Source organism: Mytilus trossulus, chromosome 8 (assembly GCF_036588685.1).
Source record: "Mytilus trossulus isolate FHL-02 chromosome 8, PNRI_Mtr1.1.1.hap1, whole genome shotgun sequence".
NCBI lineage: Eukaryota > Metazoa > Mollusca > Bivalvia > Mytilida > Mytilidae > Mytilus > Mytilus trossulus.
This window is the reverse complement of record NC_086380.1, coordinates 44,438,334-44,453,346: the sequence shown is the minus strand read 5'-3', so window position 1 is coordinate 44,453,346 and position 15,013 is coordinate 44,438,334. Positions and strand designations below refer to the sequence as shown.

Here is a 15,013-nt window from a genome sequence, read left to right as displayed (position 1 = left end):
AAGCTCTTAAATAAACAAGTAATGAATGAAAAATAAAACACATAAAATACTGTAAAACAACTTATTCCCCCAGATATTTTATTAAGCATTTATCCCCTTCTAACCAATTATTCGTTGCTTTGTATACAAACACATCTACTCACAAAAGTTATGAATATTGGTTGGCTAACACTCACTGTAAAACTAAAAGGTATTAGGTCATTCAGAAGCCAAAGTTCCAAAAGCAACTTGTGTTAACTGCATGTTCTTCAACAATGAGAGTAAACACATATATACATCATGGACATGAGTAAATACTGTAAACACATCAACCTTAAGTACAAAAAGAGTCACTTTTTAATTGGTCCAGTAAAACCTGATAAATATTTCAATTATAAATTTTGATTAGAAAACCATCATTAAGATCAAGGGAGGGATAATCCCACTCATGAACACCAAACAGAAAGATTTGAACTTGGTAGATACAAAGTTTATACAAACAAGTCTGAGAATCTATTTAAGTAGCATAATACCAAAATATGTGCATTTAGATACTGAGTGTAATACACTGCACTTAAAGTTAATCTAAGGTTTAAGAAAATAGTGTTTTTTTTTATCTTCTTGTAGTACTGATCAAAGGTTGACTGATGAGTTTCTCATAATTGCTGCATAATCCAGTCATACATCAATGAGCCTTCTCAAAATTTCAATTTATGAACTTCATCATTGGTTGTTTACAGTATATTGTTATCAAAGGTACCAGGATTATGGTTTAGTACGTCAGACATGCGTTTCGTCTACATAAGACTCATCAGTGACACTCATATCAAAATATTCATAAAGCCAAACAAACACAAAGTTGAATAGTCCAAATAATTATGACGTCTTGAAAGGCTATTATAATTTTTTTATTTGACGCCTAACATCGACGTAAGTTGTCAAAGAAAAAATTATAATAGCCTTTCAAGACGTCATAATTATTTGGACTACAAGTTGAAGAGCATTTAGAGGACCCAAAATTCCAAAAAGTTGTGCCAAATACGGCTAAGGTAATCTATGCCTGGGATAAGAAATTCCTTATTTTTTTTTCGATAAATTCAAAGTTTTGTAAACAGGAAATTTATAATAATGACCACATTATTGATATTCATGTCAACACCGAAGCGTTGACTGCGGAGCTGGTGATACCCTCTGGGACAGTGGCATCTACCCAGTGGTGTAAATAGTTATAATTTAGTACGCCAGACAAGTGTTTCTTCAACATAAGACTCATCGGTGACGCTCATATCAAAATATTTATAAAGCCAAAGTTGTTGCAATGTTTTGTCAATTAATCTAGCATACATACATATATCTATATATATATGTTGTCAGATCTTTGATAATCTCAACTCAGAAAGTTGTAAAACTTGCTCATCTTTATCAGATCACATGAGAACTGCTAGAATCAGTCTTCATTTTTCTAAATTCTATTGTTTTAATGAAAAGATCTTTTATTTTTTGTCATGGTATTGTATATCTTTTTGACATTTAAAGTGTTTTTTTTATATTTCATGTTGTCCGAATGCTGTCCCCCAACTCAGAGGCAAATCCTATCTTGTACATGTACTGTACATATTAGATTTAACTTCAGTGCTCAATTTAAAATGTTCTCTTTCAGGACTTTAAAAGTGAAGAGATGTGGTAGAAACTAATGAGATAGACAATCAATCAAATACTAAAGGACAAGACGTAAACAACTACACATAACCAATCATGTGGCCTTCAAGAGTCTACATGCTACAAACAGTCAAGCACTTTTTCTTGGAGTTTTGCCTAAATATTTGTAAACACAAATATTATTATTTTTGATAATTTCAATTAACACATTTACAACTAGGTATAAATATTTTCATCAACCTAATCAATAAATGGCATTTTTGCTGTCAAGAATGTGTACAACAATATCAACATGGGGCCATTAGCACAAAAACAAACTAAAATAATACAATAGACACATAGCACCAATTTACAGGGAGAAGTTTAAAGCAAATTTAAAACTAATACTTAGTAATTAAAAAAAACATTTTCTCCCCCAAAAAAGTATCAATCAGAAACACATCCACAGAAGACCTCATAAACGGTTTGATAAACTCATGACCATGTGGTATTTTTTTTTAAGTACATAGATTTGTAAAATACAATAGAAAATTTAGCAACAATCTTATAAAAAAAATAGCATTATTAGGACCCCCAGAAAATCATCTAAACATATGACTTTCAATAGAAGCTGAGCATCTATCCAGAATGCAAGTTCTAAATCATTTGTGTAAATAGCTCAGTCTCAGTAAGTAGTAAATAAATTTAACAGACTGCACAAGACTTATTATAAAAGATATACATGTACATTATACAAGTAGAAAATACTGCTAACATCCTGATTTTAACACATGCCATTATCCAAATTACAATTGAACAAACATTTCAAACTAGCAGATACAACTAATTGTGTTTGATTGATATTAATTGTTTGATTCTGTCTGTAACAAATATTTCAAATATGTGAAAAATAACACTGCATTAATTTAAACTGCAACATTAATACAGGTGTGAGTGAGGTTTTGGCAAGAAATGGATGTTCTGAGAACACAAAATAGTCATAAAAGTCAAATCCTTTAACTTAAAACCAGACAAAAAACATCTAGTGTTTTATTACAGTAATAAGATCTGTATTGAATCGATTATTAAGATAGCAATCACAAGCATTGTTTGTAAAATCCATTTTCTTCACTGTCTGTACAAATTTGGATAAAAACAGAATTATCCACTGACAATTTTATGCATCAGGAATTGATTTTTCCGTTGCAGCAGAGTGCAGTGATTCAGAGAGGCTGCCCTTGATGCTTTACTGCCATATCTTTTATGTAAATATGGATCTTCTATGGGTAAAAGAAAAGCAAGTGCCTGCCTATAGAATGTCTATTTAATGACCAAATAAAATATAGTTTTGAGATTAGTTTCTATTTGCATAAAAAGAGAGCTTTAGTTTGTACTCGTGTGTCAATTATACAGCCATTTCCTTATCGGACTTGGCTATGAATAAATATTTATCTTGGTAAAAGTTCAGAGGTGTCCATAGTGATGTAAAATAGATGGGCATCTAAGTATGGGTGGAATTGTATGGCTAGGTCTCTGATTTGTGTTGCTTAGAAACCTAAATGTAGCTGATGTATGATAGATACACTTGCTTTTATAAAATATGTAAATAATCACTGCAATGCTTTACTCTGAAGTAGAACCTTCTATAAAAAGCATGGCTAGAAGCTTTTATTTTAAATTATCTGATCAGATGGCAGACAGCTCAATCTTTGCAGCAACTCACTCATTGATTGATACTGTTGTGGTTTTTTTTCCTTCAAATTTAAGAGCACAGGACTATTTTGAGATTGGCATATATATACATGATTCTGAAGAATTGACAGTTGTCTATTGTTTCCATCAATGATGATCTACTCTGATGTCTTTTTGACATGGGTTTGCTGTTTTAATGACTAATACCCTATATTTTATCAGATACAGGTTCAAAGGTTATCTACTACATGTATTAATGTTTGGTGTTTAACACCATTATTGTCTCTTTTGACACTCTAAGCATGTGCAGAAATCGTAACCTTCAACTTGTCCAACAAGGTCCAATATTAGGCTGTACTGAATTAATAATACTTATGACAATGTATGATACAGACTTTTTTAACAAACAAACTATTTTTTTTCTTAAAATGCCCCTTTCCTTTAAATAACTGTGTATATACATTTAAATCTAGTCAATGTAGACCAATGTCCAAGATCTATGTTGGAAGCAAACAGCAACTAATCTATACATTTAGTAGAGCTATATTCAATTTTATCAATCCCACATAAAATCTACTATTAATGAATAGATCTCAACATCATGACTATTTTTAATATACATGAAAGAAATCTAAATACTGAATCAGCATGGTTTCTAAATCATATTCCACTTTGACAATATGCAAATACATGTATACAGAAACTAAATGAGAAGACAATATAACGCCTACAACAGCTATTAGTATCTAGGACAATGGTAATTGGTCTGTATTATTTTACCCAGATCTTGTCATGAACTTGCTCTTTGGTTACAGTTGTCCATGAATGAACACAAAGATATTTACCAACTCCTATTACATTTTTTAAAAGCTGCTTGACATGCACACAAAAAGAATGGAAGCCATGGATATTTAGATATGTTTAATGTTATGAGTTACACGACAGAAACGGACCTAAAACATGTCTCATTCCAACTTTAGTAATTTTAGGTCTCAAATTTTTTTTATGCAGTATTGCTCCTCTTTTCTTATAATTTTTATCTCAAAACTTCAAACAATGACCAACCAGTAAATGCATGCAAGTTGGGAAAGGTACTCAGGTACAAATTTAAAACATTTTTTTTCAATTAAAATAAAAATTTATTCCGTATGTTTTCAAGAAGTGGCAGCCATAAGGTTTTGACCACCAAAAATTGAAAACGACCAATACAATTTTGCAATGGAAATGCTAGTGAGGACCAGCATATTTTCTTCAAGACAACCAGGGAAAAATCATTAGAGCACTCTGAGGCAACATAAGAGACTTAATAATTCTGCATAAATTAAATTTATTCCTTATATATAATACACTGCATGCTCTTAGTACATTTTAAAATGTAAAACACAATGTACACGTATGCATACATATGTACATATTTAGTAATATATCAAAGTAACAAAAACATCACAAAAACAAAAACAGGAAATGTACAAAAACGTATTTGTTATGAATTCGCAAAAACATCTTGTAAAGATAAAATAATATCAAACACAATGTAAAAATAAATCATTGAGTAGCTCATAATGTAAATTCCTTTAAATGAAACTTAATAAAATTGTATAGACTTTGTGATTTATCATATATCAACAAGGGTTACAATGTACTACATATAATACACCATCTGTTGAAACCTATTATCAATTTGACATTTAAAAATGTGATAATGTATTATTAGTATTCCTCCTACACATAATTCTGAGGTAGAGAGCTCTGAGGCCTCAGTAAAGGATTTAAATAGATATATATATATATATCCAGGCGTGGATCCAGCCATTTTTAAATGGGGGGGTTCCCAACTCAGAGTAAAGGGGGGTTCCAACTATATGCTCCCGTTCAAATGCATTGATCGACCAAAAAAAAGGGGGGGGTTCCAACCCCGGAACCCCCCCCCTGGATCCGCCACTGATATCACATGTACCTTATCGTTATCTTTAACCTAGAAATTCAAAGGCTGATTATATTGTTCTTGAGATCAATCATATGTTAATTATTCCATTGTTACTATTACTTATCGTTCAGTTTCAAAGGGAAGTTGATTTAAGAAAATTAAGTTAATAGTACCTAAAAATTCCTAAAATAGTGAATATATAATATTGAACAGCATTCATGTATATCCCTCTAAGAAATACTTGAGAAGGGGGTTTGGATGATCAGTTAGCAGCACAAATTGAGAGTCTAATAAATAATGAAATTTTGATCCCTTTAAATAGATGACCTAAGGGAAAAGAAGTAATTAAAACAAGCCTGAGACCCACATAAACTTCAAAGTACAAAAAAATACATTAACAAGACAGAACATATATGAGGGGGGATAGGAGGGGGTCCTGATTCCGAAATCCCGGGCTTAAAAACAAGAAATCCTGAGGTCCCGAATTTAAATAAAGTAAATCCCAACGTCACGAAATTTGAAAAAAATAATTCCCGGATCAAGAAAGGGTCAATTCCGAAATCCTGAGCTTAAAAACGTCCGATCCCGGAGTCCCAATAAAGGTCCTATCCCCCCTCATATAAATATGTTTGTTTTTGTTTCTCTTTAATAATGGAACAAACCCAATTGATAATGCTCAATTACAAATTTCTGCATAAAAAGAAAACCTCCATGTAGCTTTTATAATTTTTTCCTGTTTTCCACTTAAACAAGCTTAATCATGTTAATTTGCACTACTAATAATATAAAATTCAATACTCCTACAAAACAACACATAAGAATGTAACAGAATTCCAGTGATTAGAGAGATTATCAAGATGAAAGTAGAATTATTTTCACCTGCCCAACATTACAATAAGTAGAGATTGTTCAGGTTGAGTGGTATAAAACCTACTATTTCATGAGCCATTTGATGATTAATAAGTTGCAGGCTCCTGGGTCATTAAAACAAAGTTCCATTATTGCTGTAGTTTCAAACATGTTCAAAATTGGATGCCACTCTAAATTATTCACACAAAAAGAGGGTGGGGGATAAATTTTTTGAGAATGGAAGAGAAATTGAGCCTAACTCCATATACATCTACATGTATGCCAAGCCCGAAAGTTACAAAGTGGAATAGCCACTGCCTTGTATACAAGCTTTAAACACAGTTGCACTTAGCTTACAATATAAAACTTTTATTACAAGTGCTGTAAATATGTTTCTGAAGGTCTACATCATGTCAACTTCAGAACCAAAAAAATATTTTCTAGCTACTTTCTTGTATATTACACTAGAAGTTTTTCACATTATGAAAAATAACGAAATCAGCCCCTATTCTCTACTTTTTTTTTACCCAATTGTTAAAGCATATGTATAGCTCAAAAATAAGCTAATAATGGCCTCAGATAGTGGCCTTAATACAATATAGGTTTTTGTACTCTAGCAGTCCTTATCAAATATGTTTTGTTTGTGGATATTTAGAAAAAGAAGATTCTCAAATTGCCAAAAAGATGTGTTTTTGTATTGTGTCCTTCTTTATAATTTGACCAAAAGAATGCAGTTACAACTTCAATCTAATGTCTCATCATTTAAATGGCTATTTTTCCCTTTGAAAATATATCTGATTAAAATTAATGTTTTCATGCAAATGTAGAAAAAGACCATTAAGACTAAAATGAGCAAATGATGGAAATGCTTAAATTTACTAAAGAAAATTTAAAGTTTTAAAAGCATTTTAAAGAAATCTTCAGCATATTTTAATGTATATCAAATGAGATGTGGGATGAATAGCAGAAAATAACCAAATAACCAAAGCATCTACCAGATCCTTTAATCTTATAATTTGACTCAAAAATACTTGAATTTTATTAAGACCCATCAAATTTGAATGAAGGAGAATATTGGGAAAACAAAGGTACCAACTCTTGCACCCAAAGAATTATAGATCAACGTCTATAAGTTTCTAGTCCAATAAAATTATGTAATCGCTCTAGACTCCCTTCAGGCAAAGTTGTACATGTACTTCAAATGTTTTGACTGTTCTGTTTGAGTCATTTCACTATTTATTTACATGTAGCTTTCTTAAATTTACCACTAGGATGTTTAACAACCTAGCTATATATATATATATATATATACAATGGCAGTCAGCAGGGTTAAAGAACATCAGTTGTTCAACCTGTTAGTCAAATGCGTTTTTTTAAAATATACTTTTTCACTTTTTTGGTCTTTTGGAAAATGTTGTTTGTGCTGTTTTTAGACCCTTCTACAACAAAATTTGTTTTACATGCACACATATAAAAATTGTGGTTTTTATCCAACGCAATCATAGGTTTGAATGTAGTTTTCAATTTAGACTCGTATATATATATATTATATAGACTACCCATGAGTGTATTTAGGTTGTTAAATATCACCCTTACACCCTGTAGTCTAACATCTTATTTTTTTAGCTTTCCAAACATTCTGTCTCGATCATATTACAGAGACATGTATAGAGCAAATGGAATTTATACATGTATCATATACTGGGTTAAAAAAATATGAAAACCATTTCAACCTGTCCCCTAGAGTTATATGACATTTACATGGTATTTATAATGGTTGTGGGTGTATTATCTAACCATCTCAATCACCCTATCTCTGTTCCATCTGAGTGGGACTTCAGCACAAAGTGATGCTTAACTGGATTACAGGTCGGATTTTAATAATTAATGTACAATTTAAAACAGAAAACAGATTACAAAAGTCAAAATAAAATACATACAGGTACCTTATATAAAGAAACAAGTTCTTTTGATGACATTTACTGATAGGATAAGAACTCAAAGAGATGGAAATAAATTTGGATTTACTGTTCGTCCTAAATTTTTTATTTGACCAACATTACAAATGTTTATTTCTTCAACTGCCTAGATTAGAGACTATTTCTTCAACAGCATAGATTAGAGACTATTTCTTCAACAGCATAGATAAGAGACTACTTTTTTCAACAGCACATGTTTAAAGACTGTCCTCAATACCAATAACCATGTTTCCAGTTTGTTTGAAAGAAAACTCTGGATTTTCAAAATTGGTGCAAGCAAATTCTTATAGACACACAGCATTAAAGACTTCATTACTAATTGCCCATAGTTATGTATAAGGATTTCAACCTGGATGATATATAGACATATTTTTTAGTGTAGCGTCTTCAATCATGTACTTACCTCTTCATAAAACTTTAACTGAGGGACAGATTCATCACAGATTTGTTCACAATATTCCTTAAATAATAAAAATCCTGAAAAAGATACAGATTAATAACTTAGAGATTGTTTAGTTTAATACAGATTCAATGCTAGTTGTCATTACAGTAAACATTTGTGAATAGAAATGGAGAATGTGTCAAAGAGAGCCTGGTAACCCAACCAAAGAGCCGGAGCCCACCAATGGGTCTTCATTACAGTGAAAAAATCCCACACCCAGAGGCGTGCTTTAGCTGGCCCCTATGTACATAAAAGATTAAAATATTATTATCAGGCCATCGATCTGAACTTTGTTTATGATCAGCATGTTTAAATGCATCATTAGAGTTTAAAACAAACTTAGAATTATATGATATAATATAATGACTTTAACAAATATTCTGTGAAATTTCTTCATGTTATGGATTGAGCATGTAACTTTGTCTGCTGTGCATTGAATATATAACTGTGTGCATGCTACGTTATGCTTTGTATTGAGCATTGTAGTGTGGTTGTGTTATGATTTGTATTGAGCATTGTAGTGTGTTTGTGTTATGCTTTGTATTGAGCATTGTAGTGTGTTTTTGTTATGCTTTGTATTGAGCATTGTAGTGTGTTTGTGTTATGCTTTGTATTGAGCATTGTAGTGTGTTTTTGTTATGCTTTGTATTGAGCATTGTAGTGTGTTTGTGTTATGCTTTGTATTGAGCATTGTAGTATATTTGTGTTATGATGTGCATTGAGCATGTTACCTTGTCCTTTGTGTGCATTGAGTATTTTACTTTGCTTGAGTTGTGCATTGAGTATGTGAATTTGTTTGATGAGTGCATTCAGCATGTTGATTGTGTAATGTTGTGCATTCAGCATTTTATTGTGTATGTGTAATGTTTCACATTGAGCATGTTTCTTTGATTGTGTTGTGTTGTGTATTGAGCAGTTTATTCTGTATGTGCTATGTTTAGCATTTAGCATTGTATTTTGTTTGTGTTGTGTAGTGCATTAAGTATGTTATTCTGCATGTGTTATTTTGTGCTTTGCATATGTTCTTCTGTGTGTGTTATTTTGTGCTTTGCATTATGTTCTTCTGTGTGTGTTATGTTGTGCAAAAAACACATTTAATACTTAAATTTTGTTATGTTGTGCTTTGAGCATGTTCTTCTGTATATGTTTCTTTGTGCATTGAACACATTACTTTCATTGTGTTATGTTGTGCTTTGAATATGCTCTTCTGTAAGTGTAATGTTGTGCATTGAACACTTACTTTGATTGTGTTATGTTTTGATTTTAGCATTTCTTCTGTATGTGTGACTTTGAAGTTACGTTGTGCATTGAACACGTTACTTTGCTAGTGTTATGTTGTGCCTTGAGCATGTTCTTCTGTATGTGTTATGTAATGTATTGAACATATTACTTTGTTCGTGTTATGTTGTGCTTTGAACATGTTTTTCTGTATGTGTTATGTTGTATATATTGAACATATTACTTTGATTGTATTGTGTTGTGCTTTGAGGATGTTCTTCTAGTGTGGTATGTTGTGCTTTGAACATGTTACTTTGATTGTGTTATGTTGTGTATTGAACATATTACTTTGTTTGTGTTATGTTGTGCTTTGAACATGTTTTTCTGCATGTGTTATGTTGTGTATTGAACATATTATTTTGATAGTGTTGTGTTGTGCTTTGAGGATGTTCTTCTGATGTGGTATATTGTGCATTGAACACATTACTTTGATTGTGTTATGTTGTGCTTTGGGCATGTTCTTCTGTATGTGTTATGTTGTGTATTGAACATGTTACTTTGATTGTGTTGTGTTGTGCTTTGAGTATGTTCTTCTGTATGTTATGTTGTGCTTTGAGCATGTTCTTCTGTATGTGTCATGTTGTGCATTGAACATGAAACTTTGATTGTGTTATGTTGTGTATTGAACATGTTACGTTGATTGTGTTATGTTCCGCTTTCAGCATGTTCTTCTGTATGTGCTATGTTGTGTATTGAACATGTTATGTTGATAGTGTTATGTTGTGCTTTGGGCATGTTCTTCTGTATATGTTATATTGTGTATTGAACATGTTACTTTGATTGTGTTTATTGAGCATTTAGCATTTTTTTTCTGTATGTGTTATCTTTTGCATTGAAGATGTTTCTTTGTTTCTGCTGTGTTGCCATTGAGCATGTTATTCTGTATGTGTTATGTTGTGCATTGGGAATGTTATTTTGTTAGACTGATGTGCATTAAGCATGAAACTTTGTATGTGTTGTGTTGTGCATTGAGCATTTTATTCTGTATGTGTTATGTTGTGCATTGGGCATGTTATTTTGTTAGACTGATGTGCATTGAGCATGATACTTTGTATGTGTTGTAATGTGCATTGAGCATGTTATTCTGTATGTGTTATGTTGTGCATTGGGAATATTATTTTGTTAGACTGATGTGCATTAAGCATGATACTTTATATGTGTTGTGTTGTGCATTGCGCATTTTATTCTGTATGTGTTATGTTGTGCATTGGGCATGTTATTTTGTTAGACTGATGTGCATTGAGCATGATACTTTGTATGTGTTGTGTTGTGCAGTGAGCATGTTATTCTGTATGTGTTATGTTGTGCATTGGGCATGTTATTTTGTTAGACTGATGTGCATTGAGCATGATACTTTGTATGTGTTGTGTTGTGCATTGAGCATGTTATTCTGTACGTGTTATGTTGTGCATTGGGCATGTTATTTTGTTAGACTGATGTGCATTGAGCATGATACTTTGTATGTGTTGTGTTGTGCATTGAGCATGTTATTCTGTATGTGTTATGTTGTGCATTGGGCATGTTATTTTTTTAGACTGATGTGCATTGAGCATGATACTTTGTATGTGTTGTGTTGTGCATTGAGCATGTTATTTTGAATGTGTTATATTGTGCATTGGGCATGTTATTTTGTTAGACTGATGTGCATTGAGCATGATACTTTGTATGTGTTGTGTTGTGCATTGAGCATGTTATTTTGTTGGTGTTGTGCACTAAGTATGCTACTTTGTTCAGTCTATACAGTGCATTAGGCATTTAACTTAGTGCTATGTATATAGAATAAATATAAACAGTTTTTTTCTGCTCTTGGGTCAGGTTGTTGTCTCTTTGAAACATTCCCCATTTCAGTTCTCTAGTTTTCCAAATACTGTGTGCATGCATAGATTTCTGGTAGTCAGGTATTTACTTACATTGTACATATAACCAGACACTATTTTAGTTTGCTAATGGCAATGATGGTTTACTTAATTTTAGTACTATTTTACTATGTATACAATGTATGAGGAAACTAACTATACATAAAAGTTCCATAAAGTTCTGAAAATATTTCCAATAAATCTTTGACATATCTATCTCCATGACAACTAACAATAAAATTCTGTGAACAGCTTTTAATATTGTCCATAAATAGTTTTCTTAAGTCATATATATAGAAATCATTGGATAATTAAATTTCATCATGCATCAATTTTACTTTGGAGTTTTAAATGCCAAATTAGTTAACTAGAGTCAAGCACATATACAAAATGTATATGAATAAACGTTTTCTCGTTGGTTGGGTTGTTGTCTCTTTGACATATATTACCTATTTCCGTTCTCAATTCTATATGATATACATGTAGGGAATATGTACACCATTTATCATTTATCTTAATTTATCTTAAACATGTAAAAAAATATATATATAAAAATCTTAAACATGTAAAAAAATATATATATAAACTACATATAAAGACTACAATACAAGTAACAACTGTAGAGAATACTTCTTCAATTTCATCATTTTTCATCATGTTACATGTAATATAAAGGCAAATATACAATACATGTACATGTACATGTAGATTAAATTATTTTAATTATTTAGAAAATTTAATGTAACTTTTTATATACATTATAAAGATACCAAAGGGATATTTTAACACATAATTAATTCATTGTAATTGAAACCAAACTGACAGTGACTTTGCAAAAAAACAAGAAAAAAAACAATGTAAGCCTACTTTTGACATTTATTTAGAAATTATTGAACTAGTTAGTAAAGAATGATTAAAAAAATCACTTTTTCAGTATTTTTCATTTTTTTTTTTTAATTTGGCTTAAAAGACCAAGTACATTTGTACGTGTCCTGCACCTAGTGGCTAGTGTCTTTAATTTAAATGAAAGTTGATATGTACAAATTAAAGCTATCCTACATGTACATGTATATAGAGGGAGGGCAGGACCTATTTCGGGACGTCAGGATCAGGTGTTTATAAGCTGGGGATTGACCAATTCAGGATCCAGGATTTCTTTTTTCAAATTTTGGGATGAAAGAATCAATATGTATATGTACTATGAGCCTTCCATGTAGTTATTGTACATTTATGTATGTACTAAAAATACATAAAGTAATTTTACAGAAAATATTCATAAAATGTGTGGATAGAAAGAGAGGGGCATGGGGTCAGAGGTGTATCGTCCCCTTTTTCCAGAAAAATTAACGCTGATGGCTGTAAACTGAATTCCCTTAAAAATAAAGGACTGATAAGTGTAAATCCTGAACTCAAGCATATAAAAGGACAAGTCCTGACATCCTGTAAAAGCTTTTCACGCTCGTCTAGGAAAGTATAAATGTTCCTCATAGAAATAAAAATTAGCAGTCCCATATGATTTACATGTACATGTATATTAACAAGATAGATTAGACTAGCCTTAAGAATTATTTAGATTGAATTTGATTTAACAACAAAATTTTCTTAGGATTATAAAATAAAATTGAACAGTGTATTGTTTTTTTCAATTTGATTCTGAATTCATAACAAAGCTTCTAAATAAAATTAAAAATAAAACAAGAACTAGCGAGTTCTACCATTGATAACTAATTCATATTTTAATATCAAATTACCTGAAAAATTAATAACTTAATGTGATTTCATTATAGTGAGATTGTTTACATTTGCACATGTACATTATAACAAGAAATTGTATGTTCCTTGATCATAAATACATGATCATACATGTATAGGCCTAAATATTATGAGATTATAAAAAAGTTATTAGAATATCTTATGATAATTTAATAAATAACTTGTGATTATATTCTGTTAATTGCATCAAACATCCATTGTTTCAGAGTAAATATATTACTTTCATTTTGTATTTTTACAGGTGTTTACTCTCAGATGGAAATATTTAGGCAGATCAATATGGAAACTCTTAATTTTCAAATTAAAATTTTATTATACATGTATAAATATTTGTTGAAACAATTTATATCAGAATTTTTGTTTATTGCACTCTTGTTAATTCATAATTGATTGTTAATTAGTGAAGCATTCAGTTATAATCCTATTACACTGACAATTATATTTATCTGGACTTGTGTACACATTATCAGTGTATTGATGGATAATCAGGAGAAAGATTATGTAGATGTATCTGATGTTGCGCGCAGCCGCCGCATCACTTCCGCAAACACACTTGTAACTCACCTAATTTTTGTCCAAATATTTTGTCAAACTTTATTTCACCCATTTTCGTCAAATGTTTATTCATAACACTCTTCACACTGAAAAATATTAAGACAATAAATATTATCATATCATTTTATCATCAATAAAGCAGACGATAAATTACATGGTGTCAAACTGGGTTTTAACAGAACCCGAGCAGGTGCCCGTTTGCTCCGCTACGTACCTTGGATCAGGAAGGATGATTTTCTTGCTTGCTCTGGCGGCTGGAGTTGATTTAGACTTCTCCATCGCCATGAGATAGCTGACATCAGCCAACACAGCCTCCAAGTCGGCCATTTTTACAAAAATATAGATCACAAAACTGTGCGATCTATCCCGAAGATCGATTTTACACCAAGTGTGTAATGAATTTTTATCCTTCCTTACTGGTACTCCATTCTTTTTGGCCTACATTTTATTAACACATATATTCCCTCGAATATTAAATAATATTTTAACCATATAATCCTTCATCTATATTGCTTTGCTTAAGATAATTCAAATATGTACATATGTAAATGTATTAATCAGTAAATGAGGAGCTTGCAAAGGCGACTGGGAAAAGAGGTCGGGGCGTGCTATTGGCCAGATGCGGAACCGACCTATTCGATTTTCCTTTGTTGATCGATTATTAAAAACTTTAGAAAATCTAAACAAATACACTTTCGTTAAAGATTAAATCTGGAGATTTACGTCAATAATAACGATTTGTCAATAAAAACTACAATATGATGAGAGAATAATTTTCTAGAACTGGCTCAAGTAGCCTTTGTGATCCGAGTGTTAATTTTTTTTTCATACTTTGATATACTACGTAATTTCTCCACATTTGGGAGTTAAATTTTCACTTTGGAATATTAATTATTCAATATTTCAGTATATAATTTTGAAATATCAAGAAATAATTTACCAAACGCAATCTGTTATCCTATTGTTTAATTTCGAAAGACACATTGTAAAGAAATTTCAGTACTAGTTTATTGTGGCTTTGCCGAAAATTAAAACTATCAATATT

General features: G+C 31.1%; 1 protein-coding gene across 1 annotated transcript in view; it reads right to left on the bottom strand.

Annotated features, from left to right (window-relative positions):
- The window catches only part of LOC134680999 (G protein-coupled receptor kinase 3-like), a 100,968-nt gene extending 86,396 nt beyond the window's left edge, over nt 1-14,572 (bottom strand). Inside the window, exons 1-3 of the mRNA XM_063540332.1 lie at nt 14,183-14,572; nt 13,978-14,054; nt 8,468-8,541 (exon numbers count right to left, since the gene is read on the bottom strand). Of these exons, the coding sequence (XP_063396402.1) occupies nt 8,468-8,541; nt 13,978-14,054; nt 14,183-14,295 (264 nt within the window). The 5' untranslated portion in view covers nt 14,296-14,572. The remainder of the gene's footprint in view (nt 1-8,467; nt 8,542-13,977; nt 14,055-14,182) is intronic.
- Between the last annotated feature and the right edge of the window lie 441 nt (nt 14,573-15,013).